This window comes from Pieris napi, chromosome 5, assembly GCF_905475465.1.
Source record: "Pieris napi chromosome 5, ilPieNapi1.2, whole genome shotgun sequence".
Lineage (NCBI taxonomy): Eukaryota > Metazoa > Arthropoda > Insecta > Lepidoptera > Pieridae > Pieris > Pieris napi.
In genome coordinates, this window is record NC_062238.1 from 5,962,810 (window position 1) to 5,977,750 (window position 14,941).

The window sequence follows — 14,941 nt, forward strand, 5'->3', positions numbered from 1 at the left end:
TATGAAAATATGGTCGACAGCCACAGAACATTATCGCCATTTTATCGTTCGTAAGAAGTAAACTCCAATCGTGCGCCGTAGCTGACACACACACACACTTTTTTTATATTCATACAATGATATGTCAAGTAACAAGCCATTGATTGCTTCAGCACATTTGCTTCTTTGAATAAATATTGATTTGCGGTACGTTAAATATGTATTAACAATTAAAAGTATTGTTTTATTTTTCAAGACAATTTTATTAATTATAATATAATTAGTAATAAAAGTTTATTAAACATAATAATTTTAAATATTTCTTAAACACCTTTAAAAAAATTCAACGCTTATACATACTAAAATATTATTCCCTAATATTAAAGTTAAGCCAGTGCCCACCTTCGAGGCGAAGATTGAATGACTCCAGCGAGAGTTTTGCAGGAATACAGCTCTTTGGAGAAGGAGTCACTTCCATGTGTTGAATTATTTGAAATATCAACATTTTCAGCTCGCACAGCGCAAATCTTGAACCTGGAAATTTATAGAGGATAAATAAACACTATTTTTTATTATTTGACGACTCATTGGTCTAGTGGTTAGTACCCCTGACTGCGAATCCATGGGTCCCGGGTTCGATCCCCGGCTGAGACGAACATCGATGTGATGAGCATTTTGGTGTTGTGCTTAGGTCTTGGGTGTTTAAATATGTATTTATATGTCTATCTATCTATAATATGTATGTATATCCGTTGCCTAGCACCCATAACACAAGCTTCACCAGCTTAGCATGGGACTCGGTCAATTGGTGTGAAATATTGCCTTTAAAAAAAAAAAAAATTATCTTCTTCTAAACCTAATTTGGCCAATTTTCATAGACGATATTATTACCTAAGTCAGTAGAAGCACGTAAATCATTTAAAACATTGTTATCATTATAAATAACGGATCAATTCATAGTATTTAAAAACATCCAACACTACAACCCTTTAGGTCTGGAGCTCAGATTTCTGTATCTGTTTCGTGATCATTTGTTTTTTTAATAGGCGTGATCAGCCTTCTATGCTTGACACACGTCTTTTTGGGTCAATGGTGTTTCGACATATTTTTTTTTATGTAATAGGAGGCAAATGGCAGAAGGCTCACCTGATTTTAAGTTATACCACCGACCATGGACATTCACATTGACAGAAGGCTCGCAAGTACGTTGCCTTAAAGAATTGGTAGGCTCTTTTCTTGAAGGACCTTAAGTCGAATTGGTTCGGAAATACTTTAGTTTGCAGCTGGTTCCTAGTGGTGGTGCGCGGATTTCCTTTACCATACGAGCGAGTGTTAAATGCGCATATAGAAAGTCCATTAAAGGACAGCCGGGGTTCGAACCTACGATCTCAGGGATGAGAGTCGCACACTGAAGCCACTCAGCCGTCACTGCTCTGCAATTCACATTTATTTTAGACAAGCAAAACTTCAGTTAAGCATGCCCTTTAACAATAGAACATTTTTTTTCATAACTTCCACAGATACAGATCGTAAACATACAGTAGTTGTTATAAAACTAGAGTTAATTTCAACTAACCAATACAATTCCTGGGACCAACACCGAATGGCAGATATGCAATTGGATTAATTTTGTCTTTGTTTTCATCGGAAAATCTTTCTGGATCAAACTTTTCTGGATTGGGGAAATACTTAGGATCCCGGTGAATTGACCAGATTGGTAAAAATAAGACTTCGCCTTTTCTTACCTGTAAATTCATATTAAATACAATTTTATACATCTATTAAAATAAAGCAACTTAACGGGAATTTAAATATTGAGTATTTTTTTATTAATAATTAACTAATGCCCGTAACTTTATCCAGATAAATACAAATTAGCACCGCGACATCATTTTGTTTGTGAACGCAATTTATATGGGGAGATTAACGTATATGCAAACTATCATATTTTCCAAATTTATGTTATCTTTTACAATATTATATCTTTTTTGTCTCCAACCTCCTCAGCCGTAATCCCACACATTGTTTCATTTTGGTTAAACACAAACCGTGGGGTTGCGGATACTATTACTCGAATCAATTAGTTTAAATTAAGTATTAATTCGTTTAATCTATTTGTAACCTGCAGTTTTAATATTTTATTTTTAAAAACAAACAGCCAAACTCGGAGTATTGATTTTGAATTCGCGGAAGTTATCGCCATGAAGACAATTTGTGCCGATCTGTCTGTTAAAAGCATACAGATATCACTTGTCACACTCGGTTTCATACATCGCTTCAAATACTGAATGATGCATGTACCCTCCATGTCTTGGGGACCGTTAAGTACATAGTGAAAGGTGTTCTCGTCCTAAAAATAGGTAGGCGGAATAATCTGCATTTAACGCGCGCTAACATATTACGTGCCGATAATAATAGCAAACTAATTTTAAGGCAGTTGTACTCACAATGAAATCTTCAGTAGAATTTTTGTTTGGTTTTCCTAGATTATAATCCTTGTTGCAAATTCTGTCTGTAGCTATAGCCGGTGGCCATAATCGTAGTACCTCTGGAAAATATATTAACGTTAGAATTATTTGTTGGCTCAAGGCACTTTAATACCTCTGCTACATAGCTATATTATGTTAAACGATTTGTAATATATAATATGGACGTTGATGCGTATATTACGCGCGTCAAGCCATCGCTACAACTAAAATTAAAATATATTATATATTATATATATGTCACCGTAAAATTGTAAACACCGTTAGATTGTAATCTATCTCGCGAGATTGTAAACTGTCGAAAGATTGTGAACTGTGAACAGCTTACAATTTAACGTATTACTATTCGGTAGATTGTAATCTATCGAAGTGACATACAATTTTAGAAAACATGCCAATCGTATGCCTACAATATTCAATCTCTAGAATCAATGATGTTCCGTTATTAACCTTATTTTTTATAAAACTAAGTCACATTTATTCGTTACTATAGTCCACAAAGCATGTTTGTACGTGGCAAGGAATGATCAAGTGCTTAGGCGATGCGGAATTTTTAGAATTATTAAATTTAATTAGAATTTCGCTTAAATATAGTAAGTATGAATTAATAATATGTAATACTAACCTGAGATTACCATATCCATGTAACGCAAATTCTGAATAGAATTAAAGTCAATTTTTCCACCGTTCTTTAAATGGTCTCTGATTTCTTTTGCCAATTTTTCTTGAACTTCAGGATGTAACGCCAGTTCGTGTAACGTGAAACACATTGCAACAGATATCGTCTCGAAACCAGCAATAAAGAAAAGAACAGCTTGGGCGATAAGATCATTATCTGTCCATTCTGTAAAAAATATTTTTTTAAACCTATACTTCCTTATATTTTGCTTATATACCAAATATTATTTACTTAAGCGTATTTACGTCATTAAGGACAGAAGTTTTGCGCTAATGAAGAGGTAATCGATGAAACTTTTATTTTGAGGCCAAAGACAAATCGTACCTACTATAAAAATGGTATCGAATTATCGTTTATACCTGAAGATCACCGCTATAAACGTTGTATCGCTCTCGAAGGCAACTATATTGAATCAAAACAAATTTTATTAAAAAAGATATTTTCTATGTTAGCCTACGAACTTTTCAACCCACCGATTAGTTTGTGATCTTCAGGTACACTTCTCTACGTCGATAAGTACGGTAGAAGCCAAAAGACGGATTGATATTTTTTTAGCATGTTTCAATATAATTCACAGAAAGGAGGACTAGAGCAACCCATATCATACCACAAGAATCATTCATCATATTTACTAAACAAACTATAGGACGACAATTTATTTATTTTTACCTCTTTTAACAGTGGTCTTTCCAACATCCGATTCTTCAACAGTTGCAAAACCTGCGTCTCCAACAGAATCTTTCGCTTCATGGCTTAAACGACCTAAACAAAATAATATTACTTTCTCCCTTTTCCTCTCTTATCTTCATGATGCACTAATAAATTTATGATATCATAAATTTTTAATTAATTTCGTTAATTTTTTATCAACGTCTTTCTTTTAGAGCATTAATAATCCTAGGTAAAATAAAATATTTTTTTCCATGAATAGTACAAATAAGATTTTTTTGATCACAGAACAAGTATCGATAAATGTATTATTAAGAAGCATCATAATAAGAGTTATCTTATACGTTTTTGTAGACGAAGTCTTTTTATTGTAAATATAATATAAATATACCTTTTTTAGCCTCCATTAGCAAGTGAATCATGTCTGGACGTATTATATGATTGGCTTCTCTAGCGTGCATCGTGTCTTTAACGAGCGTTATGAAAAAGTTTGTCGTTTCTTTCGTGAAAAGGGTCAATTTTAATTTCTGTAAATAATAAATATAACTTATAGAAGACCATAAGTGTCACCATCTATTGTACATAGATGGTGACGATACACTTCCCTTATATCACCGTTTACTTCATCTGACCAGAGCATGGGTTAGCATGACTTAATACATTTAATGAATTAATAAATATTAACATACAATGTTTGGTTTATTATATATCAATTAAACCAGCCCTCCCGTATAAACCTCGCTCTTGCTTACGCACAAACTATAAAAGCTACAGCTGAAACAATTTGATGCAGTCCTATCAAAAATTTAAATATTTATTTTCTTAACAAGTGATACATATGTTTTTATTATATCCACATAGCTGCCAAAATTAATTTAGCGGTGACATATCTTAGCGACAGTGACCTTAGGATTGTGGACTCAATTACTAACAATTGGACAATCTTTCTGACCTTGACAGCTATTTGACATTTGTTGTATGGTCAATCTATGTTTAATGTAGAGAAGTTCGGAAACACATACGTTTTTTGACTGTTTCACTGATTAAATAGAAAATAATACTTAATACGTTTTACTATGGGTTTTGTTTTTAAAATTACTAGTATATTTCTTATCAAAATATGATATAACTTCGACGTACTTGTATGTGGAGGATTTTAACTTATCGTGTAATAGATACAGATATAAATAACAACAGGTGCTTAATACTGCCTCCGTGACTAATTGGCAACGCAAATGGCCAGACCTAGGTACGATTTCTGATGAAATAATAATTGTATCGGATCAAACAAGAAAATAAAATTAACTGAACAAAAAATTCTAGGTCTACCCCGCAGTACTGAACATATTCGGTTCAAAGATACTGTATTTCTCAAAGAATTATATTCACTTAGCTAGAAAATTTAGAGTAAGTTAGTTTTGTATATCGTGTTATGAAATTATTTGAAAATACACTTTATAAAATAAAAAATTTAGTTTCTAACAATATGTACCATATTTGTTACAAAAGTGCAGGTAGGTCGCATCGATGTTACAACAGGCATTATGTGACAATGAATAGTAATAATTTCTAAGACGCTCGTTCGCAGACATAAGTAAATGCTAGAATAGCCTTTTTGATGTTTTGTAAATACATTAATTATGACTGCAACGTTCTAAAAACTAATATTTTTTAATTAATCTGTCTACCACCTCACCTCTTGTTCCTATATATGATTTTTGAAGATATAAACACAAACTTCATCTTACCTTGACCAAAGCAGGAAACGCGGAATATGCCATTAACATAAGCATCTGTCGTAATTTAAAGGATGCTGCAATCTTTCCCATTTCATAGAACTTGTTGTTCTCTTCGACGTAAGAGTCAACTTTAAGTCCAAACGCACAGGTGGCAATCACATCATTAGAGTAACGTGTTGTTAGATCTTTAACATCCACTTCTATAGCTTTTCCTAAAACAAAAATTAGGCCTTAAACCACTTGTCAATCGCCGTGGATCCGGCGGCCTTAAATAATAAACTTACTATAATAATAAAATATAGAACTTTGCTTCAAATTCAACAATAAAGCTATCAATCATGTTAATCTATGTCCATGCTTAAAAATTTTTTTTATGAGGAAGTCAGTTTAATCTTCACCGTACCATACAAATACCTACAGAATTTGGCCGTTGCAATAACTATAGTTATTATTAAGCCATTTATTTAAGTGACTGATACCGCTATGAGACGAATCTCCGGCATGACCGGAGAGGGAGAGAGATCGTACTTATGCATTGCATGGGCATTGGGCGTGCTCAATAAGCGTTTCCTATTTTTCGGCTCAACCCGATTTTAACTCTACGCCCAATAGTGAGTAAATTTTGAGTGAGTATTTAGGATTGAATGAGTTTTTGTACCACATGATCCCAAGGTCGTTAGCGCTACGTACATCGATTGAACTAAATCGAAATTGCATACAAAAACATCGGTATCGGTATCAAATAAAATCAAAATTATTTATTCATATAGGTAACAAACACAATATACGCTTATGAACGTCAAAAAAGAAACACATAGTAAATGCATCTAATTTTACATTTACTGCCAGTTCTCAAATCAAGGACGTAGAACGGAAAAGAAGAACTGGCAATATTCTCCGCCAATCTTTTTAATCGCCAAGTTTTTTGTTTTACACAATCGCTGTCGCTATGGGTACAGACTACGTGCACTGATTTGCACTCGAACGCGCTATCACAAAAATCACTTCCTAATTTTACTTTACGCAAAAGTGGCAAGCACCATCATATTTATCATGACAATTACTAGATAATACAATTTGAATCGCATTTCTTTTTCCTTAAATTTTTATCACGGTTCAATGACCTTGAAGGTCAAATAACAACGACAAAGATAAATAAATCGTTAAAAATTCATGCCAAATAATACGTAGACTTGTTAAAGTTAAATCTTGTGATTTAATGTCCCAGGTTCGTTTTTGACCAAAATACTTGAAAATATGGTAATCATAAAATAACAAGAATAGTTGAATCCACTGAAAAAAATTCTCTCTGATGTTCCATAAATACACTAACATAATTTAGTTAGTGTTAGATTACTTGTGTTCTAATGCTATTTCACGTTTTAACGTACTACCACAAATAAACGTAGATTTTATAACAGCCTATTGTTGCCTTTTTATATTTAAACTGCGCCCTCTAATATAAGCATAAAGGTCAGAGCGTAAAAGCAGTTATTATGTCATTACCTGGAGCAAAAACTCCACTAATGACGGAACATTCAAGGAACTGATGGAACATCTTTTTAAACATTCCTGAGAGTCAAAAGTACTCGTTGAAAGTCTTTTTATTTAAAAACCAAGCATCTAAATGAACAGCTAACCACTTAGAAATGTAGGACACTTCAGTTATTATTTTCAAAAATTAAAGTAGCAATGGAATTTTATAATGCTCTCCATGATGAGTTAGATAAGTTTTTTATGTCAAGTACGGTTTATAGTTCACTGAGTGTACTCGCTTGCGGAATATAAATGTATAGTTTTTTACATTGATTATTTTCTACATTCATTAAGTAAGATCTTATTAAAGCGAATGAATAATTAAGACAACATTTGCATAGGAAAATTGAACGAAAAGCCACAATAAATAATACTGCCTTGCGATTCTGTAACTCACCTTTCGAACTCACACAGCGGTTTTCGCATCGGCGGTCGCTCTTAAATCAGTCGTGAAGCATACATGAAGATAAGGTGGGAGCTTGTAGTTTATTGTTTATCAGAATGCCAAATCATAAAATGACTGCTTCACGACTGATTTGAGAGCGACCGCCGATGCGAAAAGTGAGTTCGAATAGTGAGTTACAGAATCGGAAGGCTGCGTCCAAACTTGCCTTTTGTTCACTATAGGACTAGAGTAATGTAAAATGTTGTCGCATTGTCTCAAAATGAGATAAATTATTGAACGATGTAACAAAAAATACAGTACTTTTTTGCTTCTTAAACATAGAAAAACAGACTTTCAAGCTTCGAATTCTGTAGGATTTAAATCATTTATAACTATTCAGTATTCTTACCACCATTGGCTTCTATCTTCTTCTTCAATACGGCCATCATCTGGTTTCCAACCTCCTCCATAAAGGGCACCATTACTCGAATCTTTGAGCTGGTGAAAGCCGGACTCAAAGTTGATCTCATATCTTTCCATTCATCACCTATAATTGTCATCAGTATTATATATATGATTATATATATATATATATATATATATATATATATATATATATATAAAATCATATTATTAAATGATTTTACTAGCGTCTTTACGATGATTAGCTACCATTTTTGTTCATCCATTCTAAATGTTTAATCCTAACTGTGGCTTATAATACTATTTCATAATACAATCAAAGACGAAAAGAGGATACCTTTTCAACATCAAAAACATCATTAGCTGTTTTATTTAATTTATATTAAAATATAATCTCATTGTTTTTCAAAGTAGTAAATAAAATAGACATTGTAATAGAACGAATAAATGGCGCCAAATTATTATATATTAGCAAAATTTTTACAGGCTAAGAATATCATAGACGCGTCTAAACTTCGTAGTTCATGCAATGATTGTTTCAGTTGTTTTTTATTTTAATGAAATATCCTGTATGTACGTCATCTCTGAATCGTTGATACGTGCGTCAAGTCAAATACAAAAAAGGAATTTAATCCACACAAAGGCAACACAAAAACTCGCACAAGAAGTCGCGAATATCCTGTACTACCGATGTACCTGGTGTACACAGTGAGTGGTTCACTCATATTACATCTTGCAAGTTGCATTAAAATATATAACAGATTTGATTCAGAATACTCTAACACTGTTTTGCATCACATTACAGTGTACGATTGTGCCAAAGACACGCTTTAGAATAACGCTGACAGCATTTTTTATAATCTGCCGATTCCGACACGGACTGACGTTAATGAAAAACTTTGAGGCATAATCTAACAATATTTTACTATACAATGAACAGGAGAGTCAATTAACAAGTTTGTCTGAGGTGCCAATTGACAAAATCTACTATAATCTAACTAAACATGTCAGCCTAAATTAGCAGCATTGGTGGCATATAAAATCGATCATATTCTAAATTTAAACGTATTTTACTCTAAATATTATTAAGAACAGCATTTTATTTTGAATGAACTATAAAAATAAAACTGTGTTTACCTTTTAAGGTAAATAAATTTCTTGCAAAGATTGGTTCTACTGCTTCATCGGCAAAGCCTCTGTGATCCATGAAGTTTTCGAAGTCCTTTATAGTCACTTTTTTCATAAGATCCAAATCCCTAACTAACACTGTCGGTACCATGAATTCGAATCTACCCACAAATCTGCAAATTTAATACCACATGATTTTTAATATTCTGTTTGAACCTCTATTGTTTATATACTTCTGTCAAATTCGAAGTAAGTTTTCATTATTAAGATCTATGCGTTCGCGCAGTCACATTAACGTCGTGACGTTGACGTTAACTTGACAAATATATGTACTTTTGAACCAAGCATGTGACCGAAATAAGGCTATTAAAGTTTTATATCAACTTAATCAGTTTTTCATAAAAACTGATTGCACTCTTTTAGGTAAAGTACTGTTTCACCTCTAGAAAATAATAGAATACATTACGTATTATATTATTATCAATGTGTAAGCTGTGTCTGAACATATTTTTTTAGATATCGTCGTCTAATCGACAAATTTTTTTAATATAACAGGGCAAACGAGCAGAGGCTCATCTAATATTAAATGATACCGCCCCTCCGCCCAAGGTCACTGCCAGAAGGCTCACAAGGCTTTTTGAGAACATCTGCAGGATACAAAAACAAAATAGTAACGCTACAACGCTGGGACGCCGCATTAATGTAGTTTCTTCGTCTTATACAACAATAATATGTAGGAGATCAGCCTTTTGTGCTTGACGCCGTCGACGTTTTGGGTATAAGGCAAACCCGTTACCTCGCGATGTTTTCCTTCATATCGCTCTATGCTCACACAAAAAAATCCCTTGATACCCGGGTTCTAACGTCCAACCTCATTGAAGATTGCTAAAAAAACTGGCGGATACCAGTATCAAAAATAATCATTGTAATGTCTCTCATAGCTCAAAATAATCTTGAACTCAAACATATGTTCAAGGCAAACACGGCGCTTGCTTCACTGATTACGAGGTCGAATTAATAATTTGAATTTGGGTGATAAAAATAATTCCATACCTTTCTTCTGGGAATTTTTGATAGTAATTTTCCAGGTCCTCAACAAAATGGCATTTTCTCAATAGTGTCGGTGCCATATTACCAAGAATTGGTAAAGGTTTAATATATTTCACTCCATGCTTACTAAATCGTGAATATACTTGACGTAAATAAATGTATAGGATGCCACAGAGCACCGCTGTCCATATTAATAATAACATCTGTAAAATTACAACAAAAACAAAGATAAGATTAACTTGATAATTAATAGTGTAAAATATAATACGAACACACATATAGTTAGTATTAATAAAAATGTTTGTTCTGATTTCATTATCTTATGCCTAAGGAACTTAAAATTTCGAGTTATTCCACATTCCATAAAACCACTAAAGAATTCGTTGAAAGTAAATTTGTTTCAAAAGAATAAACGTTTCTATAGAACTAACAAAGCCGCAATGAAAAGCTTGTTTATTACTAAAGTAAAAGAGGTTTAAAAGGAGAATCTGTGAGTACAAATCCCGGCACATAAATCAGTAGTAGATGCGCAGGCGTTTTTTAAGACTTTCATAAGCATAATCGAACTTTCTACCCAAAATCTTGCCAAACTTGTACATACATAATAGTTGTGGTTGTACTCGATTTATCATTTTAATTGTATGTACGTAGTAAACACACAAAGTTATCGTGTAAAACACATAGTTTAATTAATATAACTACATAAAAACTTTTTGTATCAAACAGTATTAGAGAAATATTTAATGAGATAAATTTATTATTAACAGTCACGTAATAAATATTTTGCTGTTAACTCCAAGTGAACGTTGACATTTAAAACCATAATATTAAAAATGACAAATAAATTCAAAGTTTCTTAAAAAAATTGTAAATATTTATTACGCATTACACTGTGATGGACTAACAAATAAAAATAGTAAATTATTTATTGAAATTGCGAATTACTTATATTTTTGTATAAAAACAACTTACTGCGTCGTATTTAACACAACACAAGCTACTTCGATGACGCACTATACAATTCTAAATAAATTACAAGTTGTAACACAGGTAGACTTGATTTAATAATTATCTACTATGTTTATCTGCGTTTTTCAACGAACATAATATGTACATATAGTTAAGTTGAATTTGTATTTGGTACTTATATACGAATTCCAGACAAGATTAAACAATCATCTTTTTAAATCAAATCATCAATCAACGTTCGTTCCCATACTCCTCGGAAACGGCTCGACCGATTCTTATGAATTTTTTTATGAATATTCAGTAAGTCTAAGAATTGGCTACTATCTATCTTTCATACCCCTAAGTGATAAGGGATCTCCACCACAAAATTTGTATTTTTTAGAAAAATAATCTTGTTTTAATTTTTTTAACATTATAACATTTTTAACATAACAACACAACACAACCCTTAATTTTCACCCCTCTACCATCAACCCCTATTTTTTATTATGTTTATATAAAAATGTTTCTTAGAAATAATATCGTGTATATGGCAAAACAACGTTTGCCGGGTCAGCTAGTTTTACTATATTAATGTTATCATTTTACTATATTAAAATGACGCCTTTGCTTCTATAATCTCAAGTATATTTTCCAATACATAGAGAACTAAATTAATGTTTTACTGTACCTATGTAAAAATGCCATATGGCTCATAGGCGGGTAACGCGCTTGCAAACCTGGCGTTGTATTTGTCGATAGCGGTTTGTTCTGCTACCTGCGCCTGCTCATCTGCTCAAGGCCCTTAAAATATATAGAGTAATAAGTGAATTATAAAGTAATATGAATAAAACATTGAAGAGCATTTAATAGAGTTTGAATTATTTACACTTCTTTTCGGACAAGGAACTATTTAACTCACAAATAAATTCTAGGCACCCCATGATAAAAGGAGGCGAAAAACAATACAGATTAGGGGACAAAAAGATTAGGATAAAATATTATAGTGTTACAAGTTTAGAGAAAATCGTGAAAAATCGAAAGCTTAGATTGCGGCAAAGCTATTCATATTCTATTAACGGTGATTCCCCGGTTGACAATATCAATCACTGTGATAAACAGTCTTCAAAATAAATAGCTATTGAACTATTGTATAATCTTTGTCCTTGGAAAGGAAGTGTAAATGATAATAATATATAAACTATTTATTTCTTTATTGGTTTCGGAGATCCGTTATTCCAATGGCCGTACGATTCTCTACCGTGAGGTCGTGCGTTCAAACCCCTTGTTATCACATACGTAACGCATCGTTACGAAACCAGCTTAATAGATTCATAGTCAGGATTTAGCGCATACTATAAATACTATATTATTATATATCAAAGTCCAATAATTGTCCTTGACATACAGCAAACATTAACCATGAACACAAAATTGCCTTCTGCTAGGAAAATAATTTGAAGAAACAGATCCAGAAAGCTGCTATCAAAACCAAAAACTTCTAAGGCCATTAGATTATTAGGTTTGAAAAAAGTTTTATAATATTGTATTTGTAACCCTATGCAATGAGTAAAAAATCCAATCCAGTTTTTAAGGTTTGGGTTTCTTTATTTATTTCGTGATAATTTGCTGTTTGTAATAGACAATTAGGTGAGCCTCGTTTAGAAGATGCATTGGGGTTCGAACAGACCGAGGAGATGAGACTCGCACGCTGAAGCCACTATGCCATCACTGCTGCACTGAAATAAGTGATATAACAGAATTGTACTGTTTTGTAAAATTGTTTACACAAACCTAGAGCTTAAATATTTTAATAATAATTTAATTATAGCCTCAGTATATGCCATGATTCAGTTTATTATTTTGTAAATAATTAAATTTCGTATTGTCAGATATAAAATGTTTTTTTTTATAGAACATGAAAGAGGCAGGAGACTCACCTAATGTTAAGTGATACCGCCGCTATGGACACTTTCAACACCAAAGGGCCTTTTAAGAATTGGTACGATTTTTCCTTGAAGGACCTTAAGTAAAGTTGCACCGGAAATACTTCAGTGGGCAGCTCCACATGTGGCGCATGATAAAAACTGCGTTATATAAATAATTTTCAGTTGTGGTACGACGGACGTCGAGGTGATACGGGTGAAATTCCACCTCGACGTATGATGATGAAACTGAACACATTGTAAATGCGGTAGATGATGCAGAGAGACCCCACCTCTTTACGCAACGCCAAGGGATCAAGCCGCTTGGAAACTTGACTGCTTCTTTGATAATTCGAATCACTCTTCGCTGAATACGGTCAAGTGGAAGGAGTAGTATCAACTAGGGAGAACTTAAAAGGAGGCAAATTTGCGCTTTACACAGCGATCGTCCGGAGTATAGTAACCTTTCGTCTTGTTGAGCTCACCAAGCATAATTTAGGCTCTTCTTCCAAATCCAGGTGCATAAGAGAGCCCGTTTCTTTGAGAGAAGCGCTTTAGCAGCCGCAGCCGCAGCTGTAGCGCCTCCCCCTTGGACTCAATTGCTTCTGCCTATCTGTGAGTAAGGTATACAAGGAGGTCAACTGCTGAACGACCACGGATTTTCAGAATACTTTAATAGATTTAAACTAAAATTCATAAAATTAAATTCATTTATCTCGAGTAAAATCGCAAACAAATACAAAAATTAATGATTCATTGTTTGTATCTAATGATTATCTTATCGATAATTGTTTTGCTTTATATATCAAATTATAGACTGTTGAAGAACCGGATGTTAATAAGTAGATAGTATAGCTAAAGTCCGGGTTATTTCTGTGGTTACCAGAGTACTAAAAAATAATTCTTAACCATTACTATTAAATAATTATTAATATAGAAAACATGTACTAAAAAGTGAATAATAATATTTATACTTCGTATTTGACTAGAAGTGTTACTACATGTTTATTTATTTACCTACAAAAGTATGAATTTTCTTGTATCCTAAAATTGTGGTTCTATCAGAATCAGGCTAACTTTTGGATACAAAAATTTTAATATATATATATATATATATATAAGTCGAAATGTATGTATCAACCGGGTATTTTGAAATCGGTTAAACACAAACTAAAAGTTAGATCTAAAGTACGAAAGTCTCGATACTTCCAAGTTTAAATGTAACCAATTTCTATAAGCGTGGTGTGTAGTACATTATTTTTTCTAATGGGGTGACCGAAACTTACGGCCATTGAAATGAATTACTTAGCTTTATTTTGTGAACAAAGATGACTTGTTCAAGTATTGTAATTTTAGCTGCATTCATCGCCTCGGTCGCATGGGCTCTCGAATTTCAATACGCTCTAGACCTTAGTAGCTCGACAGTACTTATCTTAGAACCGGGTATCTATTTTTAGATACGGCTATATAATTTCAGCAATGAATATTAAGGAATTATACAACTTTTATAAAAGCACTCGATTGCTGGTAAGCTTCCAAAACATCGTCTTAGGGAGCGTTCAAATATTTAAGAATTTTGGGGGGGGGGGGTCCTTTTGTAAAACGTTACGATGCGGGGCGGGGATTGAATTACGCGTTATTGTTAATTTTATTTTCGACTTTCCAGTACTTTACACGACATAATGGTAACTTTTAGGTATAAAGAGTCACTGGGTGGTCACGAAACGTTTTACTACACTTGGGTACAGAAAAACGTTACGGCGCGTTACATGGGGGGGGGGGTCAATAATCTCCAAAAATGACGTGACGTACTTGAACGCTCCCTTAAAAGACAAAAGATAGTTGTAACATGGATTTATATTATGACAGTAAAATTATTAACACAAGTGATTTTGAAGGCGAACGTAAAAATAATTAAAGGTAATACTAAAATTCTAGCGTAATCGGTGATTATTTTTTACAGATTGCTGAATATATTATGCTACTCATAAATT

The 14,941-nt window shown here is 33.0% G+C and overlaps 1 protein-coding gene across 1 annotated transcript; it reads right to left on the reverse strand.

Annotated features, from left to right (window-relative positions):
- Positions 1–1,550: 1,550 nt before the first annotated feature.
- LOC125049490 (cytochrome P450 9e2-like) lies at positions 1,551–11,179 on the reverse strand. The gene is made up of 10 exons (XM_047648826.1): positions 11,047–11,179; positions 10,078–10,277; positions 9,034–9,197; positions 7,883–8,020; positions 5,562–5,764; positions 4,205–4,340; positions 3,814–3,906; positions 3,091–3,309; positions 2,427–2,527; positions 1,551–1,724 (listed from the first exon to the last, which is right to left on the reverse strand). Exons 2-10 carry the CDS (start codon positions 10,275–10,277, stop codon positions 1,551–1,553), a joined length of 1,428 nt encoding a protein of 475 aa, XP_047504782.1. The 5' UTR covers positions 11,047–11,179.
- Between the last annotated feature and the right edge of the window lie 3,762 nt (positions 11,180–14,941).

What these genes read in the sequence shown, in the direction of transcription:
- LOC125049490 (XM_047648826.1), bottom strand. Translation starts at nt 10,277, where the DNA reads ATGTTATTATTAATATGGACAGCGGTGCTCTGTGGCATCCTATACATT. An exon ending in CGTTTCCTGCTTTGGTCAAG is followed by an intron (nt 4,341 to 5,561) that starts GTAAGATGAAGT and finishes TATTATTTACAG; the next exon opens with AAATTAAAATTGACCCTTTT. An exon ending in GCTAATGGAGGCTAAAAAAG is followed by an intron (nt 3,907 to 4,204) that starts GTATATTTATAT and finishes TATTTTGTTTAG; the next exon opens with GTCGTTTAAGCCATGAAGCG.